This window comes from Colossoma macropomum, unplaced genomic scaffold, assembly GCF_904425465.1.
Source record: "Colossoma macropomum unplaced genomic scaffold, Colossoma_macropomum, whole genome shotgun sequence".
NCBI classification, from domain to species: domain Eukaryota; kingdom Metazoa; phylum Chordata; class Actinopteri; order Characiformes; family Serrasalmidae; genus Colossoma; species Colossoma macropomum.
Genome location: NW_023494784.1, coordinates 32,133,021 through 32,146,210, shown reverse-complemented (window position 1 = coordinate 32,146,210; position 13,190 = coordinate 32,133,021). Strand labels below are relative to the sequence as shown.

Here is a 13,190-nt window from a genome sequence, read left to right as displayed (position 1 = left end):
TGAGTCTGAAAACAGAGCTGATAAAAAAAGAGACATTCTTTAGAGCCTAGTGGGATGCTGTTTAATAAAGACATGATGATAACTACAGCACTGGGTTTTGAAGGGAGAGACAAGCCTGGATTTAATTGCGCTTAGGATGAAAGTGGTACAGGGAGTACACCCACACGACCCCCACAGACACTGACCAGTGAGTCATAGCAGACATGCTACAGAAAAAGAGGAAAAAAAGAAAAAAAATGAGAGAAGAGAAGAGAACAGAAGAGCAGAGAAGAGAACAGGAGAGAACAGAAGAATACAGAGCACTATCACTCAAATGCACAGATACACTCACATATACTCAAATACACTGACACACACCCTCCTGGAGTCATAGAGGTGCCCCACCTGGCCCAAGTGGTGCATTCTTACACTCAGATTAGGGAGATCTCTCCTCTGTGTGCAGGATGGCACTAATGGAGCGGGGGGAGCTGAGCTGATAAGACATGGGAGGACTGGGTCTGTGTGTATGTGTGAGGGTCAGACCACAGGATGCAGAGCTCAGCCTATACTGATAGCTTACCTAAATACACACATTTAATGCACACATATACTAATGCATGCTAATATTCACAATATTCCTTATATGTAAATCTCTAATAACATTGCATCAACCAATCACTCCAGTGGTGTAGCTAGGGCGGGTTGGGTGGGCCTAGGCCTTCTCAGCCAGAAGCCAGGCCCCCCAGATTTCTGACTCCTTGAAAAAAGTCCTCCAATGCCAATGAAAATGTTACTCTAGAATGAACCCAAAGGCCCTAAGGTCATCTTCAAGCCTTTTTCAACTTAGAGTGACCACTAAAGCCTCCTAACTAAAATGTGCAATAAGGCATGTAATGAGATTTTTTCCAACAGCAAAATGTAAACACATCATTCCCTTCTCAACTGTTTCTTCTGACTGTAGGAACTTAGCTGAGCTATACTAGTTCTTAGAATAATATACTACTTACCTAGCTAGTGAGCCTAGAGGTTCAGCAAAGTAAAGAAAAAGCTCAATACTGCAGCTAAAATGACATGAAAACTATTGTCTTCAACCATTCATCCCAGACATCTACTCCTAGTGCTGTAAAAGGTGAGACTATAATTAATTAGCCTTTACCTGTCATGGTAAAAAATTTTCTCCTCTAGTTATAATAGCCACAATGCAGTAGGTTAGTTGGTGGCTGTCATCCTTACTACAGCAATTGCTCTGGGACATAATGTTGCTAGCTGGCCCCAACAACCTGTAACCAGGCCCCCCAAATTCTGAAATTCTGGCTATGCCACTGATTCACACTACTATACAGACTCACACACATTGGACTACAGTGGTGCCTGACACAGACATAACCATACACTCTCCCAGAGAAACACACAAACACACAGCTCATAAATCTCTGCTGTAGTCTGAGGCTAGCAGAAGGGTTAAGGAGAGAGGTCAGAGAGGGCCCGTTCATCAGAGTCGGTCTGGTCCTACTAATGTACTCCCGGAGTGTGATGGGATGAATTGCTCCTCATCATTTCATCACCACTTACAGAGACAGAAGTGCTTTTATATAAGCTGGGTCAGTTACCTACCATGAAATTACTTTCTCCCTCATCTTCGGCCATTTACTGACATTATGTTAATGCAATCTCACCAAAAGAAAGCCGCTTATGTTAGGTATACAATGTCTACGCTGTTTTATGCTGTCCAGCTGTGTCCAGAGAGTAGACTTATCTGTTGTAAAATCACACCTACACAAGAGGACAATGAATTTCTCCAGGAAGTGATCACCAAGTTTACTGCTCAAGCTTTTCTTCCATAGGATGTTTCAGTAATTCTCCAAAACACATGGAGCGTGGAATGAGTGGGATGTGGTGCTTCATTCTTTTGTTTCACAGCAGCCACTCACTGTAGCCTATATTGCTAATCTGCATCTTGAATACTCTGAGAGTTTGTCACTGCTTGCAGACAGTGGCCTGATAAGCTAAACTCAAACTAGCACAGTATTAAATCAATTATAAAGAAGCAGAAGTCAAGTAAAAATGATTTGTATTGTGTTAATTGCAATACAGGTAGACCCAGCCGGCCTATAGGTTCTGTTAAAAATCTCTATTTTAATGTAAAAGAATACACAAGACGACACATTTATACCATGAATATATGTGTGAGGTAGGTATGGATTTTACAGTAACAGAGTCAGGAGATCCTATGTTAAAAAAAACGTCTACACCAGGTACTCTTCTGCACTTTCTCTGAGAATCAGTGTGGTTGCTGACTGCTCTGTTATACTCACCACAGTTCTGCTCATCACTGTTATCCCTGCAGTCATTGTGTCCATTGCACACAGCCCATAGAGGAACACAGCGGTAGTTGGTAACGCAGTCAAACTCAGTGTGGTTATCACATCGATATGCTGGACCCACTACAAAAAAACAAAGTCAATCAACAGTACAAAACCATTCACATATAAACCACAGAGATCTTTGTAAATGCCATTTCAGTGAGATGCTGTCAGTCAGTGCATCAGGATTAATATTCATTGAGATATTTTTTTTTATTTTTTATTCTTTTTGCAAAAGGTTTTAGTTTGTTGACTTATTATTAATATTAAGGCTTATGAATCAGTAGCTACTATGAATTACTCAGAATTCTACTATAAAATCACTATTTAGATATGTAGTTATGAGAGGAAAGACGGTCAGTGTGGACCCATTGATGAATCTTTACATTGAGGGTCAAAAAGGACTACATTGTATGTGTCTGGATTCATTGGCTAAAACTTGAGATGGCATGTTGACATCGGTATTGGGCCGCTATCAGCAGAAAATGCTGGATTAGCTATGGGAGGGAAACAAATTCGACTAAATCCTGTAACAAATCTGTCATAAAATAGCACACATTCACATTGAGAGATGTGATGATATTAGCTGTGGATTTCTTCCTGTGGGGAACTAGAGTGTTTGAGTAGTTTGTTTAGTTTCAGTGGTTCTTGAAGAAGAAATAGCGAATCGGTGTTACCTGGCCCTCAATATCAGTATCATAAAAGAAAAAGTGGTATCGTGCCATGTCTAGGTAAACCCAATAAATACAACACAAGCCCAGAGGATGTTTCACTCACTGCACTCATCGAGGGGTTCGTCAGAGTTGTCTCCACAGTCATCATCCACATCACATTTCCAGCTCTGTGGGATACAGCGGCCATTCCTGCACTTGAACTGGCCGGGACGGCAGGTCCTGCTGGAGCAGTGTGAGGGGTCCTCATCTGAGCCGTCTCCACAGTCATTCTCCCCATCACACTGCCAGGCCTCCGGGATACAGCGCTTATTACTGCACTGCCACTGGTGCGACTCACACTGGTGGGTGGCTGAGAGGGGAATAAGCACGCTTTAAATAGTGTGAAGCTATGTAACTTTAAGATGTTTACGTATGTGTGATCATCATAGGAGAAATTTATCAAATGGGAAGTTTATAAAAGTGTTTTTTATATTTGAACTTTATATCATCAGAATGAAGTATATCATCACTGCCATAAGGAAACCTCACAACTACATTTGAAAATCCAAGCTGCCCTTCTGTGAACATTTCATGACAGATGGACCAACAGAAATTCTTTCCGATTTAAGATACACAAACAGATTCCATGTTAGAAACATTTTTTTCCAGCATTGATTTGGGAATTTGAGATGTGAGATTTCCTTAAAACAATTACAATTTAAACTTAGTATCCCTTTTAGTTACTTAGTTACGTCACATTTTTCTCGTATATTCCAAAAGTCTTGAATTTCAGCTACGAGCAATTTGTGCATTGCAGTCAACAAAACAACATTAAACAGAAGCACTAACAAAACACTTTAAGACTTAAAAGTGGACTAATCAAGTTCTTCCATACCACACAGCACAGTGTCCTCATCTGACCCATCAGGACAGTCCTGGTTAGAGTTACATAGGAAATGTGGGCTGGTGCAGTTCCCGTCATTACATTGGAACTGGCCCAGCCTGCAGTGGCGGAGGGGGCACGTGGAGGGCTCATCAGATCCATCCCTGCAATCATGCTGACCGTCACACTTCCACCAGATAGGGATACAGCTACACGGGGCACAGACAAAAGAAGGGTCAGTCACTCTGTCAGTGATAAAATAACACAAAGAATTCAGCCCTCAGGCATATTCTCACAGTAATGTACACTACCAGTCAAAAGCTTGGCCATCAACTCATAAGACAGTTATATGAGTTTGTATAGTTGTTAAACCATGAAATAGTTCATATGGAATTACTCCAGTCAGAAATACTGGCCTTCTATCAAAGTAGTGCTATTTAGACACTCCCTCATCACAACTTATTGGCTGAAATGCACTAACGAGTATCACTATTCCGCTAATGAACTTTTACACATAATAATTAGGACAATAAGGTCTATAGTTTCCTAATCTACATTTCACTAAAGTCAGAAAGTATTGTTTAAAATAAGATTTTTTGTTTCATACAAAGGCTTTAATTTATTTATATATACATTTGTTGTGGATGTTTTAAACTTTTAAACTTTTAAGCATAAGCCTTTAAATCAGGGGCACACAACTCCAATCCTGGAGGGAATGTGTCCAGCAGAGTTTGGTGATATACATGCTCAAACACACTTTGTTACACTCATCTGTTAATTGACAGGTTTGGTGGGTGTGTATGAATAGGGGAACTACCAAAGTGTGCTGGACACTGGCCCTCCAGGATCAGAGTTGTGCAGCCCTGGTTAGATCAAAACATCTTTAAGGAAATCCAAAAACCATTAGGTGTCCCCAGACTTTTGACTCATACAATACATTCTATTTATATTTTGGATTATACTGATTAAATATGAGTAAATACATCTCACGTATAGGGGAAGCCCCTATAAGGAAGTCTCTCCTTTCCCAGAGGAAAGAAGAGACTTGAGGTGCTCACCGTTCATTGTCAGCGCATCTGTATTGCGTGCTGGAGCACATAGGTAGACAGCGGGCCACGCCCCCAATCTGTACAGTCAGGAAGTGGTCAGGGCATTCACAGGTGTAACCTCGCCCTCCAGCTTTCAGCAGACAGAGGTGAGAGCAGCCTCCGTTGTTTAGGCCACAGGGATTAGTTACTGCAGACAGAGGAAGAAACTGTTACACCACATCAACTTACTGCAGAAAAAAAGAAATAAAATTGTCCAAAGGGCTCTTTGTAATGATGACATAGAAGGAAAAACACTTCTGGTTAACTAAAGAATATTTCCACAGACGGAAGAATCTCAAATGACGTAAGAGTGTGAAAAACCTTCTTAAAGTTCAAATAACCTGCACAAAATGTAAATGTCCCAGGAAAAATACTTTCATTCATATAGAATCTTTACACTGTGTGGTTTCTTTAACTAAAAAAGGTTCTTTATATTCACACATCTCACCTACTGAAAGTTCTTTCTATTGCATCTCTACAAAGAACCCTTCTAGTATCTCTATTTTTAAGAGTGCAGAGAAACAGGGGTTTGTTTGTCTTCTACAACAGAGATACATCCCCTCTTTAAAAGAAGAGCATATCTAAAGACTGTCTTGGCAAAATACATTATTGATAAAAGGGATTGTCTTTCTTCTCTTGCTAAAGAGGGAGAGAAGAGAAAACACTCGCTGCATTGTCTCTGTCTGTGTAAATATTGGCAAACACTCTAAACGACTTTAGCAGAAGTATAAAGGGAGAGATACAGATCAGAGATAATAGGTATAATAGCTCCAAGGGGATGCAAGCATGTGGGGGGGCTTGTGATTACACCATGCTTGAGTTACCCTGTCCTGGTTTTACCTATGGGCTGGCGGTAGGGGTGACACACGTGGATGTCGAAGGGTCTGTGGGTGGTGTTGACAAGAGCTTGGCGACCACTGCCATTGTACTTATTGCCTTTCTCTACTGTGCGGGTGTTCCAGTCAGTCCAGTATACAGTGTCTTCAAACACAGTTAAGGCAAATGGGTGAGGGAGCACACCGTCATACACAGTGTGTCGGTGACGGCCGTCTAGGTCTGAGTATCTGTGGACAGAAGAGAAAATGGATTTGGGTGAAAACTTTAAGAAATACTGCCATAGTAAAAAGGCCTATTTAAACCTCAACATCAATGTTATCTCTAGAAATAACAAGAGCATATTGTAATTTGACATTGTTTCTCACTCATAGCTCACTGAAACTCTGTCAAACATGCACACTCTAAATAGTCAGTACCATGTTCGTGTTGGTAAGTAGAAGAGTAGATGTTTTATTATGATTTTATTATGAAACACTGTCAGAAAAAAGGGTACTACATAGGTCCATTTTTTGCTCATCAAGGTTCAAACAATGTAAACATATCCAGAGGTGTGTAGTAACTAGTTATATTTGCTCAAGTACATGTACTTAAGTAAAAATTGATGGATTTGTACTTTGCTGAGTATTTCCAAATCATAATACTTTTACTTCTATACTCAAGTGTATTAGTGTGCACAAAATCTACTTTTTTCTCGGTTACATTTTTGCCATTCATATTCATTACTAGTTCCTTTTGTGTTTAATTTCATTACATTTTGTTGGTGACAGCATCTGTATTGCCTTGTGATTGGTCACATCTCTGACTTAGCATTTTATTTTAGATAAAGAAAATCCCAAAATGAGAAGAATATAGTGTAAAAAACTTCAGTTCCTATGTTGACTGATGCTGGATTTACTAAAAAGTTCTAGTTCAGTTCTACAGTTGCTCAGTACGTAAGTTTTATGATCTGACACTTTGTATTTCTACTTGTGTTGTTTCTGGTAAAGTACTCTTAATTTTACTTGTGCCTCTATGTTACCCGAGTATCAATACTTTTACTTGAGTATTTATTTGGTCTTCTCTAAAATACTCTGTATTTTTAAATAAGCTTCCCAGGTGAAAGGGTATATTTGTACCTAACGTTTTTGTTACGTGTCAGCTTGCCTGCGTTTTTTTCTCTGTTTTCTCCCCACTTTTGGGCTCTCATTCCCTCTCTGTCTCTGTAGGTGGAGTGAGCTGTCAATCTCCATTGGTGATTCAAGATAACCTCAGGCCGATCACACGTCCTTTGTAGCGGCGACGTCTCATTTCAATGTCTGCTCTATCAACTTTACATGGTACTATAGGTGCCTGCCATGGTGACCACGGGTAACTTTTGTGAGCTTGTCTCTCGTGTTGAGGGAGTACTTTCGTTTTGGTATTTTATCTGCATGCTTTTAACTTTGTTTAACAAGAGATTGCAGCTGTTGTGTTGGGAGTGTGCTGTTGTTGGGTAGGTCTCATCAGCACACTCCCAACTTTACAAGAGCTTGATTATTTGAACCACCTGGGGTTTCAAATATCTATGAAGGGTATGCCTATACATTTGCACCACATAGGATTTTACTCCGTCTGGTTCCCTAGGACAGGGGGCGTTGTTTTATTTTGAGCTTTTCTTTGGTGCAATTTACAGTTTTATTCTCCCAGTGTGGTACCAGGTATCATAGCACATTTTTATTGTGGTTGGTTTTAATAAAACAGCTTCAAAAGTTTTTATTTGTCTGTTCCTCATGCTTTTATCCCTTCATCTCCAGTTCAATGTTTTTATGCCATATGCTACTGATCCTACTGCTCCCTAGACAAAATGTGGCGTGCTCAAACATAACAGTTTTAAAATAGAAAAATAAAATAAAGACTCAGTCAAGACAGTCAAGACACAGTGTAAGGACATCATAGCGGCTAACTAGAGTACACAGCAAAAATGAGCGCATGACATTACCAGTAATTGTCATGACAGTTTATTATAACAAGACACTGTTTTATTACTAAACAAAATCTATCATGACAACTTATGAAAGCATATGACATCTACCATGACTTGTTATGGCATGGTTACATCAATGTTATGTAGCAGGGTTCAAGAAAAGCGTTACCTGTAATTTCTTAGGGTAAGTAACCATGTAATAGTTATGCAATTGTTTAATAACATTTAAAATATAGTAATATCTCTAAACTTCTAAGAGTAAAATAAATAAATAAATAAATGTATTTAGAAATCAACTATTAGAACAATTCGAATAAGAGTAAGACCAAATTAGAAATGTGAGATGTAGCCCTTCTATCTTGCAGAACAATCAACCATTCCACTTACTCTATGTAGTTGAGGTGAGCATCGGACCAGTACAGCATGTCATTGGTGTAGTCAATGGTCAGACCATTGGGCCACTCGATCTTAGTGGTGATGATGGCAGACTTGTTGTTGCCGTCCATCCCAACACGACCTATGAAAGCTTTATCTCCCCAGTCTGTCCAGTACACATATCTAAAAAATAAGATACAGCATTAGTATAAATAACAAAATCACTATTTCTTGAATAAGAAAGATTCATTAACTGTAAAACAGACAAATATCAGATACTTACCCAAACTTTGGATGCACTACAACGGCTCTTGGATTCTCAAAGCAGTAGGTGTTGTTAGCATCTACACAGTGCTCGGCCAGTTTCCGCACAAAGCGTCCATCGAGCTCTGACACTTTCATGCAGTCCAGAAAACTGTCCACCCAGTAAAGCTTCCGGCCCACCCAGTCCACGGCCAGGCCTTCACCGTGCAGGACCCCATTCACCACTACTTCTCTGCCTGTCCCGTTAAAGAACATCCTCTCCACTACCCGGCGGCTCACATCGATCCAGTACAGCCGTTTGTCCACGCGATCAAAGTCCAGCGCCACCACACTGGTCAGGCCCTGCAGGATGAGTGAGTAGGCCTCTCCATCTGTGGACAGGTTGCGCAGGTAGTAGCGGTTGCTGAAGATCAGGTAGGGGCTGATATTGCTGTTCTGCCGGCAGCTATGACCATCCGGCTCACGCAGGAAGCCTGGGGCACACTTACACACATACGAGCCCACAGTGTTCTCACAGACCTGACTGCACACGCTGGGCGTGTCCCAACACTCATTCACGTCGTCACACGTCCTGTTGTCAGACATGAGGCGGTAACCAGGGCGACAGGTACAGATGAAGCTGGTTGGGGTGTCTGTGCATTCGTGGTCACAGTGGTGCATAGAGGGGTCTGTGCATTCATTAATGCCTGAAGACAAAGACCAGTGACAATGCAGTTATTAAAGTAACGCCATAACAGGCCAGACAATAAGCAATCAACAATAGGTAAAAATGTTCAGTGAATTGTGATGCACCAATTTGAAGGTGCAATTAAACTACACTGATTCCACATATACCACAACCAATCACATAGTTATTCAAAAATGTATACTTCAAAGTTGGAATTACTTGTCATATTAACAATGTTCATTATTTTATATATTGTAAAATGTGGACAATACAAACCATTCACCTAGAGGTATTTTCAGATTTCTATGTTTTATTAAATATATTAAGAACTGTGTGAATAATAAGATATTAAAGATGAATAATACACTGTAATCATCTTTTAAGTGAATTCTTGAGATTAATGTTTCTATAACTGTCTATGAGCTTTCTATGTCATTTAAAAATATTCTACAGGTCCGTTCATCATGCTTTAAAATCTTAATTTTTATTTACAGCTTCCTAGTTTCCTACTAATCATTTGAAATGTATGAAGTCACACAGGACAAGCATATTAGATTCATTTTAAACATCTGCCACCATACTGGTTTTATGTTATTGAAAATGGTGATTCCAAACTTCCAAAAAAAATTTAGTTTGTACTCATTTTTTGGTCATAATAAATTCTTTGTTTTTTTTTTCAAAGAAAGAAATCTTGGTGCATTGGTTTTATTGTCTATATTCCACCACCACGTAAATAGTTTCTTTCTGGTTACATTTCACATATTACATGTATTTTAAAAACAACTGAATAATAAGAAAATAATCAATGACAAAATTGAAGACATTATGACACACTGAATAGTTTCCTAAAGAATAGTAATTAAATAGTTGTGAGGTCAGAGATTTACAGCCCTAATCCTTTATGTACTTCCAAGCCAAAGAGGACATCCATTTCAAAAAAGGAATCAAAGATCTACAGTATGTGGGCCAGTTTGCTCAAAGAAAAGGATTAACTTTTTAATCCCATGACTACCTTAGACTAGGGCTAACCCTTGTCCTGGAGTTCCCCTGGTCTGCACATTTTTGTGTTTTCCTGCTCTTTCACACCCACTTCAACTCAGGAACTAGCTGATTGGTTAAACTGGGTATGTTAGAGGAGAGAAAACTCCAAGATGCACAGGCCAGGACTACTCCAGGACTACAACTGGTAAACACTGGACTGGGTTCAATGTCCAAAAACTGTTCTGAGTGATGTGTACTCACCGCAGCCTTTCTCATCACTGTTGTCATTGCAGTCGTCACTGTGGTCACACACCTGGCTCGCTGGCACACAGTTTCCATTCTCACACCTATAGTTCCCAGGAGGACAAGTAGGGGCTGGAGTCCGGCACAGGCTGTCCAGCTCGTCTGACTCATCGCCACAGTCATTATCACCATCGCACTGGAAGTCCCGTGAGATACAGCGGCCATTCTGACAGGTGAACTGGTGCTGCTGACATGCCTGGTACGTGCAGCCTTGCTCATCACTGCTGTCACCACAGTCATTACGTCGGTCACATCTACCAAAACAGATGCAATACTGTTTCTCTATGCTTCTAAACACATGTTACTATTTAATATTAAAATTTCCCTGATTTTCTAAGGGGAAAATAATGTAACATATCCTACAGGGAACTTAAATATGGCATCTTTCTGCAAATTCCAGTGTACAGTTTCTATTTATTTGCTGAGTTTAACATACTGGAACACACAATTTATGTTTCATTTTTTCCAGTATATTAAATTAGTCAAATAAACAGTAATTGTGCATTAAAATATGCAAAATTGTGTTCTCAGATAAAATTCAGACAATCTTTATTTAAGAATAGTTTTTGAATAATAATTAAGATACCAAAACTATAAACTGACACTTAATGAATTGGTATCTTATTTTCTAGATTCTTCTACGTAGATTCCCTTTCAGCAGCGGAGCTATGCTCTTTCAAAAAAGATCAGACAGAAACACGAAATGACGCTTGAACAACAGCATATAAATATTACATCTGTTTTGTAAATACAATGACTGATAACAGAGACCTGGAGAATCGCTTTGCTTTTGTTTCTAGAGGCTAAAAAAAGCATATTTTTAACTGAATGCGCTGCACAGAAAAAATGCCACCATACGTGCAAAACAGTGAACAAAAAACAGAGCTAATTTTTCTGCTGCACAGATTTAATTTGTGCTAATTTCACTTTATTTGCAGTCATTTTCTGCTCTGTAGAACACCCTCTCTCCCTCTTCTTGATGGTAAGTTTCGTTTGGGTCATTGGAGTATGAAGCTGAGGTTATTGGTTGTCTCAAAAAGAAAAAAGTGACTAAATGGAACCAGTGATGAGTTAAAGTGAGTACTTTCTAGTTTTTTTCTCTTCAGTCCTGCTGACTTGTAATTAACCATTTCTTGCCAGTCATCTTGGTTTCCTTGTTACACAATCACACGTTCTGTACTGGACATCAAATCTGCCCTGAAAATACTTGTCATTAATATCACTTTTGTTATGTTTAACACCTACCAGAATTCTGTTCAGAATACTTTATATAATTTATTAGTATTTTTTATAGCACATCTGTGGCCAAAAGTAAAACTGAGCTGAGAACAGCAGCCTTTCTCCAATTACAGCATGCCTGACCTGTAAGAGCTGCGAATGCAGAGGCCGTTGCTGCAGGTGAACTCGTTGACAGAGCAGGATCTGCGTGTGCAGTTCTGGTGCTCATCATATGCATCAGAGCAGTCTGCATCTCCATCACACACCCAGTCCCGGGGGATACACTTTCGCTGCGGAGGCCGATTATTCACACAGGTGAACTCCAGAGGAGAGCATGTTCGGTTAGCTGAGGATTAAACACACAAAGACAGGCTACTGTTACATGAAATGAAAACTTCTCTGGACAGACAGATCAAATTATACCTGAAAACAAAACATTCTTGTGAAATAAGCATCTAAATCCAAGGCTGTATTCCAATTTCCATATGCTGTGCTAGAGAGTGGATAAGAGAGAAGCTCTGCAGTACACAGAGGTGCCTTACAATGCAGCCAACAGTTAGCGCTTGATGTTCCAAAACATTCCTTCACTCCATTTGTTTACACATTTTAACATTTTAAACCATTGCAGAATGGGGCATCCCTTTGGTTTAATGTGAATCAAACTGGCTAGGTCCCAACTGAGTGAACTTTGGCTACACATTCTTTTAGATTCTCAACTCTGGGCTTCGTATTGAGCAGACACACTGGACACAGACCATATGGCAGTGGTGACCAAGAGAGTGCCAGCCAGCAAAGACTGCCACAAAGCAACGAGTGAGGCAGGAAAAATCAGGAATGCAACTTCCTTACACTGAGGGTCCAGACCACAGCCACGAGCCAGAGAGGCCCTACTGCACACTTACTGAGCTATCTGACTGATCTACAAGAGAAGAGAAGAGAAGAGAAGAGAAGAGAAGAGAAGAGAAAAAGGAGAAGAAAAAAGGAGAAGAGACGACAAGAGAAAAAGGAGAAGAGAAGACAAAAAAAAGAGAAGACAAAAAGGAGAAGAGAAGAGATGAGAAGAGAAAAAAGGAGAAGAGAAAAAGGAGAAGAAAAAAAGGAGAAGAGAAGACAAGAGAAGACAAAAAAGAGGAAACAAAAAGGAGAAGAGAAGAGAAGAGCAAAAATGAGAAAAGAAAAAGGGAAAGGGGAAGAAAGAGCAGTGTAGAGAAGAACCAAGTAAGAAAAGAAAAAATAAAAAAAGAAGAGCTTGTGCTTTGTAATCTTAATGCCTTTATAACCACTATGTATCCTGTAACTACTATGCAACTAATATGTAAGTTCTGTAGAGTGTGTTAAAGGGGAGAAATAGTGGACAGTGAATGGTAGGGGGATAACACAAGGAGTGAGGTGATAAAAGACAAGCACTCACCACAGTTGTGTCTCTGGTCTTCATCACTCATGTCACCACAGTCGTTGTCTCCGTCACAGATCCAGGAGGATGCAATACACCTGCCATCATCGCAGCGGAATTGGTCTGAGTTACAGGTCCTCACCATGGTGGCTGCAGGGTTAATAAACATCACAAGAAGACATGCCTCAACAAAGAGGAGTGAAGCCTGAAATAGTGTCATGTCCTCAGAATTTTAACAAAAGTG

General features: G+C 39.9%; 1 protein-coding gene across 2 annotated transcripts in view; it reads right to left on the bottom strand.

Annotated features, from left to right (window-relative positions):
• lrp2a (low density lipoprotein receptor-related protein 2a) overlaps positions 1-13,190 on the bottom strand; it is a 78,295-nt gene that overhangs the window by 14,511 nt on the left and 50,594 nt on the right. For both annotated transcript variants that reach the window (XM_036568896.1, XM_036568906.1), the window contains 10 exons: positions 12,965-13,096; positions 11,698-11,899; positions 10,294-10,589; positions 8,404-9,070; positions 8,133-8,303; positions 5,807-6,030; positions 4,937-5,114; positions 3,891-4,087; positions 3,120-3,365; positions 2,295-2,423 (listed from right to left, as the gene is read on the bottom strand). In XM_036568896.1, coding sequence (XP_036424789.1) covers positions 2,295-2,423; positions 3,120-3,365; positions 3,891-4,087; positions 4,937-5,114; positions 5,807-6,030; positions 8,133-8,303; positions 8,404-9,070; positions 10,294-10,589; positions 11,698-11,899; positions 12,965-13,096 — 2,442 coding nt within the window. The remainder of the gene's footprint in view (positions 1-2,294; positions 2,424-3,119; positions 3,366-3,890; positions 4,088-4,936; positions 5,115-5,806; positions 6,031-8,132; positions 8,304-8,403; positions 9,071-10,293; positions 10,590-11,697; positions 11,900-12,964; positions 13,097-13,190) is intronic.